This window comes from Passer montanus, unplaced genomic scaffold, assembly GCF_014805655.1.
Source record: "Passer montanus isolate IOZ18808 unplaced genomic scaffold, ASM1480565v1 scaffold6, whole genome shotgun sequence".
NCBI lineage: Eukaryota > Metazoa > Chordata > Aves > Passeriformes > Passeridae > Passer > Passer montanus.
Genome location: NW_024371037.1, coordinates 16,524,962 through 16,541,057, shown reverse-complemented (window position 1 = coordinate 16,541,057; position 16,096 = coordinate 16,524,962). Strand labels below are relative to the sequence as shown.

Genomic DNA, 16,096 nt, shown 5'->3' with positions numbered 1-16,096 from the left:
TTTCTTCCTTCCTCTTCTAAGGCAGAAGAAAGTCCTGTGTAAAAGTATCAGACTTAGTTTTTATTGAAAATCTATTCTAATGAAATAAACAATATTATCTGCTGTATTCATCCACATTTGTGGATTTCAAAAATGAGGATATTTTTCACCCACTGTGGTTGTCCAGAAAAATCTCTTAAGTCTGGTAGCTTTTATAATGTGATGTCATGAGATCTTTTCATCTCTGATCCATTCTGCATTATCCTGGCAAAAAGATTTAACCCAAAGACTGAGTTTGTTCTGAACATTTAGTGAGCAGAATAAAGTGTAAATCTTCAGGTGAATTTAGTTATATACTAAATTCACCTGAAGATTTCTTCTTGTTGTGTTAAAATAAAACAAGTGAGTCCACATACAATTACAGCCAATTTACAGCTGCCACTCACTAATTTAAATTAAAAAGTCTGTAACTGCAAAGTAATTATACATTAATTGCATATTTAGGATAAGAAAATGAAGATAGTCAAATGCAGTGTATTTATGATATAACAACAATGTGAGAAAATTTATTAGTATAAAGAGAGTAATTGCATTCTAAGAATGAATAAATTAATTCAAATCAAAACCTAGGATGCTAAAGGTTTAATGTACTTTTAAAATTTGTATTGTTAATTTTCCATACGTATCAATTATTAACTGAAAACTTGATTTGCACGCTTCAGGGTGTTACTATTCTAAGGATTTTAAAGATCAGACCCATATTGTTATTGGTCCCTCTTTTCCTATGAAGGCCTTTGGCACAATACCTTAATACCTTACTTCCCAGACACTTGAATCAAATAGCATTTACTATATCCAAAATTAAGCATTTCTGGGATTACCATCACTAGGTATTAGCTAAAATTTCATTGCTTCTGTATGAAACTGCCTTTAATAACCAAGAGTTTTTTTCACTCCCTGATGTGTATGGTGTATGGATATATCACTGACATTAATGTTGATGTGCAATCTATGCTTGAACATAAGAAGTATTAACATCATACATAGAGCAAAATCTAATACATATATACATATATATGTGTGTGTGTGTGTAGGTGAGTGACCTGATATAGAGCAGGAATTTGGATGGCTGTCTGCTTTTTTTTTTCTTATTTTTATCACCTATCTAATTCCCATGATAGTGTATGTTGATTTCGTGGGGATATTTTCACCACAGGGTTGTTGTGCTAGGTGGAGTGAGAAGATAGGCCTGCAGATTATAATTTTACTGACTTTTCTTGTGACTGAAAATACATTAGCACTTCCAAACAACCATGTAACTGAGCAGTCATGTATGTGCAAAAATACTGTTTTTGTTATCTGAAGTCTATCACCTTAGCCCACACGTAGATCTGGGTGTAATAGAAATAATACATCACAGGATAGTTGATGTTGGAAGGCAGCTCTGGAAGTGCCACCCCCTGGCTCAAGTAGAGACATCTAAAGCCAGTAAGGACAAGACAGCTTTTGAATATCTTCAAGAATGGAGCCCACAATATCCCTGGGTAATATGTGCTAGTGCTCAGTCACCGTCACAGTAAAAAACCATTTCCTGAGAGGCAACTGCCTGTATTTGCATGTTTTCAGTTTCTTGTCCTGCTGCTGGGCACCACTTTAAAAGTGTCTGGCTCCATTTTCTTCCTACCCTTTCTTCACATATTTGTACACATTGATGTATTTCCCCCTGAGCCTTCTCTTTTCCAGGCTGAACAGCTCCAGTGCTCTCAGCCTTTCCTCGTGTGAGATGCTCCTGTGTCTTATTTGCCTTAGTGGCTCTTTACTGGATAGATAAATAGGTAGACATAGATATAGACATAGATATAGAGACATGTATTACAAATGAAGCCAAAAAAATTCCACCTGCAGATAGTATCAGATGTGTATTTTACATTGTGTAGCTCAGTGGCACCTGGTTCCATGAGTAGAATTCCAGATTGCTACAATAAAGCAAAAAAATAAATAACAGTAAGATAGTGCATCAGCCTTTTGAGCTTTGGTGCAGGACACAGAAATATGTTGCCTGACTGTTAAATTAATTCTTTATTATTTTTTCAGGCAATCTTTCACTTTAGAAGGGACCACATGAGGCTGTTTCCAACAGCAAGACCAAAGCAAAATAAAAGCAGTGTAATAAACAAGCCTGTGTATCATAAAAATCACAACCACAATTTTATTATTGCCTCAAGTGCAGTTCCTAGAAACAACTCTGTGGAGAAGGCAAACCGAAGTAATGAACTCCTTGAACAGTCTGTTTAATATTCTGTTTGTTCTACGTTTATGCTCTGCAGAGCTGACAAGAGCTGTATGCAAACAGTTTTGCTGAGGGCAAAAGAATGTTTCATCATTAAGGAGCATGACCCTTCTCTCTGTGATCAAAATGAAAAGCATATGCCCCTTGATGTCATAAAGTGTTGTGACCATTCCAATGAGTTGTTCCTCAAGCCTTGGGATGTTTCCCCCTGACACAGTTTGATATTAAAAGATTACATGATGATTAATTGTATCCATTGACACAGCAGAAATATTCCTCAAAGTTGTGTTTCTTTGATATGACAAATTTTTTCTTTTAAAGTTTAAAATCCAAATCAGTTAGAGGGAAAGTCCAATTATTGTGAAATGCTTTGACCCCCATTCTTTCTCTGTGGTCTTTCTGTTTCCTTCTTGTTTCATGTTAGGCTGGGTGGAACCACTCTAAATGAAATCCTTTGTAATTTTTTACTTTATGAACAACAGGATCTCTATCACTACTTAACCTCTGCATGAGTTTTGTCCTGTTTCTCCACTAAGTGATTATTGCTTGCTAAGATACATTAATCCTTTAAAAGGACACTGTCTTTTCCAACCTGAATGATTCTATGATGTTATGATCGTTTTTTAAAAACGCATTCAAAGAATGGAAGAATACAGCTCCAGTATCAGTCACTATATACTAAATAGCTAACATTTAAAAAGCATAGTCATAATCATACAGAATTTTTTAACAACAAAAAAAGAATAACAGAAAACATAAATTCGTGGTTTGCCAATTCATGACTTTATTATATTTTTAATCATGGTCACATTTCAATTTCTCCTTGTCTAATCATATTCTCACTAAGCACTTAAAAACACAATTTATTTTGGGGAGGAATGCTATTTAATATCATTGGGGTTTATTCTCTTATTTAAAAACAGTTGAAAGATATTTGCTGGACAGAGATCTTACACTTCAGTCTCAGTTTCCAGTATTTGGAAGCAGATTCACTATACCAAATTTTTGATTTTCTCATTTTCTTTCTCTTTACAGGTAACCCGATAGCTAAAGACAAATCAAGCCAGTCTCAAGGCTGATAACATACAACACATAGGAATTTCATTCCTCCAGGCAATCCTTGAAGTGAAATTTTATACTGCTGGGGTGTATCCTTCAGAATCAATTGTTTCAATGAGAACCTGGCTTGCAATCAGCAACAGCCTTGAGATCAAAACTACTGGAAAGTTATTTTGAACTTCTGTGTCACAAATATTTCAACTGATTGAACTGTGTACACTTGTAAAATTGCACTTGCTGAGGAATTTGCAGCTGTAATCATGAGCTAATATTCTAAAGGTGCAGAAAAGCAGCAAACTTTTGGGTTCTCCATTGCAAATCAGTGGCTTTTCATCTTGAAGTCAAACTCTGAAATGTATTGGATCCTTCACTCTAAAATGATCCTTGGTGCACTGTTCAGATTGCTGGCGGGACTGCACACTGCTTTAATTAAATTTCTGTTGCAGAAATTGTCCTCGAGCATGGCGCAGTTTTAGACATTTTTGTGTTCTAATCTTGCAGGTCTTAAAGCTACATATTTCAACATCTTGAAGTTGCTTTGTTATAGGAATGGAATTATATAACCATTGCTAATAATTATTGTTGACAAATAATAGTTATCTGAATACATCAGTCATATTAGAATGTATAGTCAGGTTGACATGTTTCCCTAAGGCTAACCAACTACTGCAGTTTAACAGTTAAAGAAAGTAGTGGTCAAAACTCAATTACTACTTCCATCATAAGGCATTTTATATCTTTAATATATATATTTCCATTTAGTTTGAGGGAAATGAGTGTTCCCAATATGTACTTTACTTTCTTAACCTTTGATTCATTTAAATTCATGGTAAACAGTCAATTCCACTATTTCATCCCTTTTATACAAAAGTAGGCAGGGATGTAAATGAGTTTTGCAGTTATGATATTGGATGGTAATCATTCAGAATTTTTGTCTTTTTATTAAAAAAAATATCTCTTGCTTGAACTTAAATACTGATGGATGCTTATGTAGATGTTTGCTCAGTCTGTGTGACATAAAGGAAAAAAGTCCTAGCACTCTCCCAGTTTTACACTTCATGGATATTTTGCCTGCGTACAGTCATCCAATTCAGATCTGTTTTGTTTTGTTAGAAAGTTTTGAACTTTTCAGTGTGTTGTTACATGAAAAAAATCCTCAATATTTGAAGGCCTTAAGCATCTTTGAGATTTTTTCTAAGTTATTACAGAATGTATAATTTTATACTCCATTTAATGTATATTGGACCATCTGTAATGTTGATACAAAAGAAATTTGGCAATTCCTTTTAGTGACACTGCATAAACACACTGACTAGAGGGAGTTCTGACTGTATGCTTTGGTGAATTGAAATGAAAGCCACACGCACTTAATGGTAGTCAAAAATACATAGAGATAAGCTTGTTTAAGTCCTGTGTGGTTACCAAACACAGCAAAAAACCCCAAAAAATAGAAAAAAAAAGAAAAAAGGAATAGAATGAAATGGTTTAATCATTGTAAGCCATTGACATGGCTAGTTTAGTTATATATTAAGTTTTGTGATGGATGAACACCTTGGCAAGCTCTGCCTGTCACTGTAGCCCCCGCTGTTCCAAAACCATTTCATTACTGCTGCTGTATTATTGCACGGGAGAGCTTAAATAAAATAAATGACTTTTGGGAATAAAACTGAGAAGTATATTCTATCATTTTGCTAGGAAATAATAAGAAATATGTTGACAGAAAAAGATCTTATTTTCTGATTAAAATTTAATTAGAATAAACTGTTTGTAGCAGAAACGAAGTCTCTTGGTATTTTAGGATGGATTAGTATTATATGGATTTGTGCTAAGAGGTTCAGGATGGAAGGTAGCATCTTAAAGAGGTTGTCTGGGACAGTGCAAAGCATAAATGTGCTGTTTTGTAAAATTTAAATATTACCTCTATTTGGTTGAAAATCTACATCATGCTTCTCAATACTAGTTTTCTTTGTTTCCTTGTTCTTAAACAGCGCTGAAAATAATGTATTATATACAAGTGTAACACATGCATACCAATAAATGAAAATAAATGGATTTTCAAATATACTGAATAGATTCTCTGCAGTAGATGAATGTTGTGACTATTCATAGCAAGTGAATAAAATTGTAATATAAAATAGAGTTCCCTGTATGGATGTGTGCATTGGAGATCTGTTTACTCATGGAACAAAATAATTTTTTGGCGAATAAGAATCTCAAAGGTTTTATTAACTTTATATTTCCTACCACTTTGAAACGTCTTTTTTGGAAGGAACTGATACCTGTGGGAAATTCTGGTGGGTGTACTGTTGCTTTCAGTTCAGATTGAATAAATTTTTTTTTCTTCACAAAATGCGAATCCTGAAAAATTGTCATTTAGATGTTTTAAGTAGCAACAAGACATGGTAGACAATCCTGAAAAAGCAATGTTTCAGGTTAATTTGTGTAAATGTTTAAAAGAAAATTAAAAAGAAAGCCAGTTACTCAGATCTGCTTGTACACCTTGAAGCAAGCTGGGAGCCACAGTTCAGGTGTCCACAGTGCAGGTTTAATGCTCCTTTAAAGGTGGAGTACGGGTGACAGGATCAGCTATGTGCATTCATGTTAGAATGTGAATGACTTCAATTAATCATTTATTCATTTATATACTATTTTATAGATTGTTCAATCTGATTGCAAAAATGATCAGGCATTAGGATCAGAGGGAAATCCATCTTACTCTTTGAATTAAGTAATCATCAAGAACCCTTAATTGCCGAATATGAAGTTCTGCAATTCCAAGTGGCAGTGCATTGAGAGAGGAAGAAAAATCACTGCTTTGTGATACCTCTCACAGTTAGATGTATTGGATCAGTTCAGCAAAGCACAAAAGGAAGTCCTGATATGAATCTTAATGAAAAAAATTCATATCAGATCAAATCTAAAATAAAGCTTAAAAAACCATTCAAGTCTAGATCTCAATTGTATGTGGTTTATTTGTCATAAAGAATGTCAACCTTTAAAACAGCACTGCTGCAGATAACACTGGTACTACCTATAAATACAGCTATTGTGCTATATATTTTGAAGTCTTGTATTTATCTTGTATCTTTTAAATCTTGACTCCTTCAGCTCTGCCTAAAAATGTTATGGGTGTAGCATTTCAGTACTTCACCAAACCAATGCAGCTCTGTTAAGTATCTATATGCTTTAAGAGTGCATCATGTGCAATTATTGTGAAAGTAAAGAATCTGATATAAAGTATTTTAATTTGTTAGTTTTCATCAAAATACATGCAGGGATTTTTTTTCTCATTATAATTGTACAGCTGGCTTTTATAATTTCTATGTAATGCATGAAAGTCTGTAACAACAAAACAGAAATATGTGATTGGCATCCTTTTCTTTTGATTTACTGCCTCCTCCTTCATGCCTCAAATTTTACACATCTGTTGTTAACCAGTCTATTGGCAAAGAAAAGGAGCACAGTTTTGATTTGCAAGAGAACTGTTGCCCTAATTTCTAGGTTTTTTTGCCAAAAGTTAGATAGCTCTGCATCAAACCTGTCACACCTGAACAATCTGACGCCATTAAATGATTTCTCATGGATTCAGTGGTCTTAAATTGAAAAATGAGAATTTACTAATCACTTTGTCTTTATAACACAGTTGTATCCTGAAAAATTTTTGTTTATTCTTTCACAGAATGGGTGAATATTTCCGGATTACATCTTTGGTCTTGTTTCTGTGAGAGCTTATTTAACTTTTGGACACTACTTCACAGACAGTCATTGCAAATATTTTAGCAAAAATGTGGTTGGGTTTTTTTGTATGTTCTGTATTCATCTGTACTACAGAAGAGGTAGTACATGAAAAGGTTGAATTTCCCACAACTTTGTTTTAACATGTGAGATTACAAGTGTTGTCAATGTCTTGTTATCCAAAACTAATTAAGACAATTTAAGACAATCTGGCAGGAGGGCCACTGATGGTGACACTGGAAACTCTTGTGTAAGGAAGTGACAGTTCTTTATCAGAGTGCTGTGAATAGGATGCCAGGAGAGTCAAACAACTGAAATATGGTTTCATTACCAGAGATGTAGGGTCTGGGGAAGTGGATCCAGTATGTGAGCACAGGGCTACAGCCAGCACTCTGAACCTGTGGCTGTGGGAGGGACAGTAGGACTTTTAGACCTGTTCTCTGGGTTGTAGGAAAGGTCTGACTCGTGTCTCTGGGATTTTCTCCACAGCCAGATGACAGAAATGGCAAGGCATTGTGTGGTTTGTATAAGGCAGTCAGATGCAGATGAATGTTTAGCATTTGTTTAGAAAATTCTGATTGAGCAAATTCATTAAGGTTCACATATCTCTCTCCATTCAGGTTAATAGTTAAAGAAAGTACTCTCTATTTTCACTCTTTCCCTGCAAGTATACAGGTCAACCTGTGTAGCAGTTGGAAGAGAATTCCAGTTATTCCTTGATAATAGATTCTCTTGATTAAATGTTCCTAATCACATTCATATTAGCTGTGACTGAAAGACTTGAAATAAATATTTCAGTTCTGAAAACCAGTTTATTGCCCAACTAAATAAAATAATTTGTGTGATAGAAATATTATTGCTTATATGTAACCCTAACAGTAAAACTTCTATATCAGCTCTTCAAATTATAGTTCTGTTCATAACTTTAAAATTTAAAATTTGGTATAGATCCTCTATAACAGCAGGAACATACTTTTTTTCTTCTGCTAAAACACTGAGGTAACCTAAGGAGACTGGAGTTTGGGATTTATGCCTTTCACTGTTTCAACTGCACAGCTGGGAAAACAACATATAAAAATACTTATGTTCCTCACATTGCTGAGACATTTTTCTTGAATATGAGGAATATGTAGAGTTGCAAGTTAATTCCATATGAGCATATTGGTTGAATCTCTTGAACCTTTTTCTTCTTACTGCCATAACAAACATGACAGAAACTGTACTTGAATCTCCAGCCTTAACTCTTAGTACTTAAATAAGAACTTACCAAACGCTACTTTAGTCACTAGGTCTCCATAAAAAGTAGTTTTTTAAAAAGTCTCTTTCCTCCTTATGATTAATTACTGATGCCTTGTCATATTTGAGCACAGAGAATAAAATCCCTGCTATTACTGATTTAGAGTTTGTGCATATTTTTGTTATTTTTATTTTTCTTTTATCATTTTCTCATGCCCTGCAATCCAGTCAGTTATATCAAAACTCTAATAATGATGAGAAAAGTTTTTTAGTAAATAGTGGCCTGGAACTGAACATGGGAGAGGACAGAGGGATTATGTGTTTTTATAATTTTATCTTCTATTCCAGTTTGAACTATTCTTTCTAAAGAGAAGCATTTTTTTTCTAACTATAAATGGACTGTGTTTCAATATGCTCCCTGATCATAAAGCTGATGAAATGGTCCTCTCTGTATGTCAGATTACCTCAGCAGAATTTACAAATGGAAGATGATGATTTTGCTAATGTCCATGGGCAGGTAGACATAATTTGGTCCCAGATGCTCTGCCTAATGTTCATGGCAAAAGTGATTCAAAAACAATGCCTCCATATGCCATAATTGCTGGAATTATTTCTCAGGCATATTCCCTTGTCATCCCTCATATGTAGAACTCATTAGATTCCTAGTGGGAGAACATATGGAGAAGAGAGTTGATGGAAAACATTGTAAAACAGATTGTGTATTTAAATTTATATTATAAAAGACCTCTGTGCACAGGCAAACTTAGCAGAGAAACTTCAAACTCTTTCTTTCCGCTTCATAAAGAAATTGGCATTTATGGAGCTGTTATCTCAGTGCATTCAAATCTGCTTCTAGATGGCAGGTTAAAACCTGGCTTTAGGGGTAATAATGGTAATTTTGCTGCTAATTTCAGGTCAACTCTCTATTTCCCATGTTTTTCCAAATATTTACTTAAACTACAATAAAGATCTTTTCACTAAAAGGAATGACCAGAAGTTCCACCCATACAAATCTGTTGGAAGAATCAGGCCTTTGGCTATGGGTTTGTGATTTCTGTGTCAACATAATATCTTTGATGAATACCTGTTTCTGTTTCACAAAAAAATGGTTAATATTTCTTTCATCCAGCTCAGCTGACTAATGGATGGGGATTGTATCCAATGCAGAGATGTTTTAGTGACTACTATTACATAATTATTAGTATACTCTATACCAGTTAAATACAGTAAAAATAAGCTAATCATACATTTATTCAAAGTATTATACACAGATGTTTGTGATGCTTTTTTTTACACTTAAGACTCTCTTGTTTTAAGGTAATTTATGTTATTTTTTACTCAAGACTGAACATGAGACCAGTTTCAATAAAGTGTCCCTCCCTGCAGTAGAGCTGGGAGCTACCAGTTAGACAGGTGGGAGGTGGACAGACTGGTGTCTATGACCTTGCTGCAGTGGCTGGTAAAATATGGCCTATCAGCAAGAGAAAGTGCAGAAAATGCTTCTAGAGAAACACATCTGCCCAGCTCCTAAAGGAACAATTCTGACAGGGTGTCTCTCGTTGCATGGAGCCGAATCAAGTGTTATACCCAAATCAATAGAGAAGGGCATAGGGAAACTCTAGGGTGTCTGTTACAGCGTGGCTCTACAGGCCTTTGAAATGTCTGGTATGTCCACAGGACGTCCATTTAGGGCACTGCCTCTTTAAAAGAAGACAGAACATGGCTCTTTAAATAGTATCTGCAGTAGAGCTGTGTGTGTATTTGCTGGCCAATATGCTTTCCTATAGCCAAGATTTGGTGTCGTGTTATGAGAAACAGAAGTTCAGATCCCAACCTCCCCCTTTGCTGCTGGAAATGGACTGTGTTATTATACTGTTCTAAACCAGAGTCACACAGTACACTGCTGGCAAGTGCCCTGCACCTGTCAGAGCAAAATAGTTACTCTGACAAGCCTCAGCAGGAAGCAAAACGCGCATTACCACAAGTGCTTTGTCTTAATCCTGACAACCCTGATTGTTCTCTATGTTTGGATTTTTTTTTCCTGAGAGCTACAGGAAAAATGTTTATTATTAGGTGAAAATGAACATCTGAACAGTCTGACCATCACACTTAAAAGATATATTTTGCAGTTTCTTCTTTATTTACCCTATTATGATTTATTAATTTGTGCTATATATGTATTAGTCTCTCCATCAGGTGCTGGTGGTACCTTTTAAAATAGTGTCATCCATTACTGATTTTTTAAATCACTGCAGAAAAATGGTAATTGGGTGGTAAGTCTTTCATGAGCATTTTGTGGTTTTTCCATTCTCTCAGTATGTTCATGAGAAACTCGATGATGAAGTAGTGAAAGAGCCTTGAAGATGTACTGATTTAATTAATTTCAGGCAAATAGACCTTGATTAGTGAAGAAAGTTATAGCTCCTCTGTGTAGGATTGTGTTCCATCATTCAGAATATCCAGTCCTCTGCTTTGATTCAAATTTGATTATAAGAAATTTGGGCAGTAGTAATATCAATATAAAAGATTAATAGCAACTTGAAAGATGAATCCTGAAGTATTGATGTATGCGATCAAGTATCCAGCACATTTTAAATCCTGGCTTTACCTAATGCTCCTAATGGATAAGGAAAGTAGCAAGTATGTTCCACATTTTTATGTCCTTGGAAGGAAATACAGACATACCAGAAGACTGACAGCTGAAGTGCTCACTGTACTTCAGTTAATGATGTGTTTATTGCTCGGTCCATATAGCTTGGATCTTACCTCACCTTTTGTTAAAGCATGTAACATAAGGACCTTAAACCAATCAATTTCTGCAATTAGCAGTTCTGAAAAGAAACACAAAAGCAATTTCAAGGCTGTTTATGCCTGGGTTAACTCCACTGTCTTTAGTGAAGTTATTCTCCAGTTAAATCTAATCATAACAGATGACAGAAAATTTAGGTTTATTTTACTGCTTCACCAGATATCATATTGTTATATGATTGTGGGTTCTGGTCCTACCTCCAACAGAGAAATATGTGAAATTCAGTCCTGATATAATTCCTGCCATAAAACACATACCAAAGGCAGTTTATGAATGTCATTTGGCACAAAAATTTTTTCTCAAAACCCCTCTGGGAGGCCTCTGTTCCATGCCTGTGCACCTTGTATCCTGAAAACAGAGCTGTCTGGGAACTTTGCTGATGACAAAATCTTCTTCTGGACTTCTGCTGAGGTTTGCATTTTGTAGTGACTACTTGTGTGAGCTGTTCCAAAAATTGTGTCATTGGTTCATATTCCTGCATTTCTTCACTTTTTGTTGATCAATATAGTAAAAAATATGCTTTATAAATAGTCTTTGAATTTGATGTATCTGATAATTTACAGCAATTCCAAAATGGTATTTCTTACTTTATTTCAAACTTGTAAATGATCCAAATATCATGAACAGTAATAAACTCAGTCAACTCATTCACAATAAGGAAATGTGATGCCTTAAGCTACTTTTAACCAGTCAGAATATTGTCAAGGTGACCTTTCATGCTGTTTCAATTGCATAGCCTCGCCATTATTTAACTATTAGAATGATGGAAAGCTTGCACTTTGCTATTTGAGTGGCAACATTTCTAGACATGAGGACCTTAAGGAATGCAACCATTGAGAGGCTATAATTAATGTGCCACATTTAGGAGTTAAGGATAAGCAGCCAAAGAAAGACTAAACCTGGTGGAGCAAAGCAGCTGCAGTCTAGTCTTGAAAACTAAAAATTCATTTGCAATGCCTTCTAGAATCCTAGTATGTGATGCTGGTATCTCAACCATCCACTGTTGAAATGTACATGAAAAATGCAGCTCCTGGATTGCTACTAAAACTCTTAAATTAAAATATTATTGAGATAAATGCCGTTCCATATTATTACCTTCTATTTTAAAAGGACAAAATTAATTTTTGTTTGTTTTAAAGTTTTTACATACATATTTATATGAATAGAAGTGACTAGAAAAAAATAGTGATAATAGTAAAAATCTGTCCATTACAATTTTAAAATGTAATTGTTTCATGGCTTTATGGTTAGATGTATTCTGTCTACATGAAGCTTGACTCATGTTGACAGAAAGCAAAATCATCAGAAAGATGTGGCTGTTGAAAAATCTTTTGTCTTCACAATGCTAATGGAGGAGGATGAACATCACAGACTGTGGGAGCTGAGTAGAAAGCAGAACAGAAGATGGTTTCTTTTTCCGTCAGCGGTTAGGTGATTTATATACATGACTCTCATTAACATTAATGGAAGTTATCTGCCTCATTTTTTATGAGCCTGACGTGAAGTTAATGGCAGTCTTCCCATTGTCTCTAGTGGGCTGTGGATCAACCAGTAAGTGCACAAATGGGTTTGGTTGAAATATCGGTGCTTGTAGAATGGTGCTTGCTTAGAATTTCAACATGCTTCATTCACAGTTACAACAAAAAATGCTGTGTGAATGCCTAAGTGTCTTATCTGAGGAGTGTAATGGTGCAGAGCGTGTTGATCTATGGCACTGTGGGGCATCCACGTGGCAGACTGAAGAGATGCCTGAGCCAGCTCACAGTGAGCTGGTGTGAGCAGGAGCAAAATCTGCCCAGCAGCATGAGCTGACTCGCTTTTCAGAGATTTGAACTGGAGTAGGTGCAATGGGGTTTGTGGTCCAGACTACTGGATGGAGGAGTTGCAGTGCCATGCAATGCTGTACTTCTATCAGCAATGCAGTAATGTGCAAGGCCACTTTTTTTTGAAATCCAGCCTGAGATCTGCCTCTATGCTGAGTTCTCCTCTACTTTTGATAGTTTTTGTTGTGTTTCGCTTTGGGTTTTAATTTTTTTTAAACAGAGGAATAATATTTTAATTTCAGTAAACCTTTCACTAACTTATGATGCTTTGCAGTTTTAACAAACCTAGACTCTGCTGCTTTTTCTTCTGTGAGAAAGGGAAGGAGACCTGATGTTACCAGCAAAATTTGAACGACATCTGTCCACATCTGTCCTGGGATAAAGTTCATTTTCCTCTTAGAAGCCAGTACAGTCCTGTGTTTTGTATTTAGTATGAGAATAATGTGGAAAATGCACTGTTATTTTGCTTGTGTATAAGTGGTTTATAAGTCAAGGACTTTTCAGTGTCCCATTTTCTACCAGTGCAGAGCTGGGAGGGAGCATGGTCAGGACAGCTGTCCCTAACTGGCCAAAGGGTTTATTCCATACCACAGAACATCAAGCCCAGTATATAAAATGGAGGGAATTGGTTGGGAGGGGTGATTACCTGGATGAGTATTGGCAAGTAGGTGGTGAGCAATCGTATTTTGGGCCACTGATTTCTCTTGGGTTTTATTTTCCTCTGTCTCTTATTTTTTTAATTACTATTATTGAAATTATTATCATTATAATCATTACCATAATCTGTATTTGTTTCAAGTATTAAACTGTTCTTATCTTAACCCACCTTTTTTGTCTTTCATGCCAATTCACGGGGGAGGTAAGTGAGCAGCTGCATGGTACTTGGCTGCTGGCTGGGGCTGAATCACAGCAGCATACATGTTCCTTATTATGAGCCAATCACATCAGGGACAGGTGACCAGCCTTGCTGTCAGTGAGGAACATTTCTCACCACACACAGACAAGCCAGTATATAATAGCTTTCCCGTGGATTGGGAACTTCTCTTATAGTCAATCAAGTTCATGCTAAAGTATTCCCAGCTGCAGCAGGTTTCTCCTTACCACAGTGTCACATTGGTGTACACACAAAAAAATGGTCTCTGGAAGAACTCATATGTTGAAGCCGAGCCTCTAGTAAGAATAGAGGAAGCTAGATCCTGAGGGCTTTAACACACAAAAGGTTTCTGCTCCTACTCTGCCAGACATGGACACTGATGGACTCAATCTTGGGTCCAGGCTGTAGCAAGGCCGGGCATGTACTTTGAAGATGTAGATGTACACACAATGTAAACCAGTCCAACACAGGTGAGAGACTGGCACTGCTATCTGAACCTTTAAGCACACAAAGTTTGCATGGGGTCATGAGCAACACGGAGTGCACAATCATGTCCTCTTCTCCAGATGCTCAGGATTAAAACCTGTGCAGCAACGCTGTTTGCTGCAGCTGAAATGTGCAACAAAGTGCAGTTAATTCCTGCTTCACACTGAGATTCTGCTATGGTCTTTTTCTCTGCATGACATAATGAAATGCAGACGCATTGGATTTTCCACAGCTCTGGGCTCCTCACAATTTCAAAATAAGAGCTGAGAGAAGCAGGGAAAATGATATTGGCAATCCATCAGGTAGAGAACAAGCAGGTACCTAAATGTGGGATTTACTAGCTACATTCACAGATTTTAGGGGATGCACAGCTGGAGTAATTGTGGGAAGAACAGAACAAATACTCCCTACTTATTCAGCTGTGCTGCAGCTCTACCATGCTTAACAGAAAAGGTAGGTGTAGGGAAGAAAATAGAGATTTGCGCCATTCAATTTGCCTGTAGAATGTTTTAAAATGTGTTTTACAAGCTGTGGTTTGGTGCTTTAGTTTTAATTAACTTTTTGGTTTATTTTATTTATTTTTTATTTTTATTACTTATTTTTAGATTAAGAATTGTCTGATAATTTAAAAAAGGACTTTCATACCTTTTTAGCAATCACAAGTTGGACTGCACTACTCTGGAATTTTTTTATTGTATATAAATCTAAGTCTAATAAAGTTCTGCATTTTTATTAAGGACTTGTTTTCTGCTTAATTGTAAGGAAATGAGAAACCACAGCAATGGCAAAGGGTTTTATTAAACTATCAAAAATCAGCAAGCAATATACACAAGCCAACTAAATATCACTCTATGTCCCTAAACTAGAAGGCATAGACACTTGCACTTAAATTAATACTTTCTTTGACAAAGAAGTCAACCCCTATGGAGTCAAACCCATAAAATTTATCAGATACAATATACTAAGTGCAGATTAGCAGTCATTTCACCACAGCAATAAAAAAATTAAACCACAATTCTTTAAAAACCTGATATCAATACTACAGGTTTTAAGTTATTTCCATTAAAATATATGCATTTGCAATCAATGATTGCACCATGTGTGCCATAGATATCAGCGTTTGGAGGAGTGCCAAAGTTTTCTTGCCTGCATTCCTACTGGGTCTGTACTGCTTCTAGGATTCATTGTAGGGGCTGTGAATGTTCTATGGAGTACACTGAATTACGTGAAGATCCCTCCATAAGAAAAATCGCTATCCTTGGTGACACAGGTGCTTCTTTGGTGCCTAGGAACAGGTGCAGATCCTCTGAAAGCTGTCTGGATATGACTAACACTGGAGCTTACAGAAAGTGCTTTCTGCTTTGGATTCTGCTTTTGACAGCAGAGACACAGAACTGATGGGTGTGGCTAGCCAGCAAAAAACCCCTATCACACTAACAGGAGTCCTTCCCCAATGTGCATCATGTAACTATTCTTCGTACAGTTCCATAAATTGTTGGCAAATCTGAGATGGCTCTGAAGGCATTCCTGCACAAGACTCTGGTGAGAATTGGGAGGGATATTTAGATGCAGGCACTCAGCACTATGGTTTTTTTTAAACAAATTTTTGAGGAGGTGATAGAAGTATTTTGCTCACTGTCTACGTGCTGGATGTAGTTCCAGTAAGCCTTTCCTGGGCCAGAGAAAATCCTACCATAGAGCTAGCAACCAATACAAATTAGACTAATTCCTATCAGTTTGGTGCTGAATCAAAAAGTGATTTCCATTTCATGAGGATTTTTTCCCCCAGTGGATCTTACAAATCT

The 16,096-nt window shown here is 36.0% G+C and overlaps 1 protein-coding gene across 4 annotated transcripts in view; it reads left to right on the top strand.

Moving 5' to 3' along the window:
• TAFA2 (TAFA chemokine like family member 2) overlaps nucleotides 1-5,397 on the top strand; it is a 179,406-nt gene extending 174,009 nt beyond the window's left edge. For all 4 annotated transcript variants that reach the window (XR_005629580.1, XR_005629578.1, XR_005629579.1 and 1 more), the window contains one exon: nucleotides 3,305-5,397. Coding sequence is in view for 1 of the 4 variants with exons in the window: in XM_039726906.1 (XP_039582840.1) it covers nucleotides 3,305-3,316 (12 nt within the window). In the remaining 3 variants the exon portion in view is untranslated. The remainder of the gene's footprint in view (nucleotides 1-3,304) is intronic.
• The last annotated feature ends 10,699 nt before the right edge of the window (nucleotides 5,398-16,096 follow it).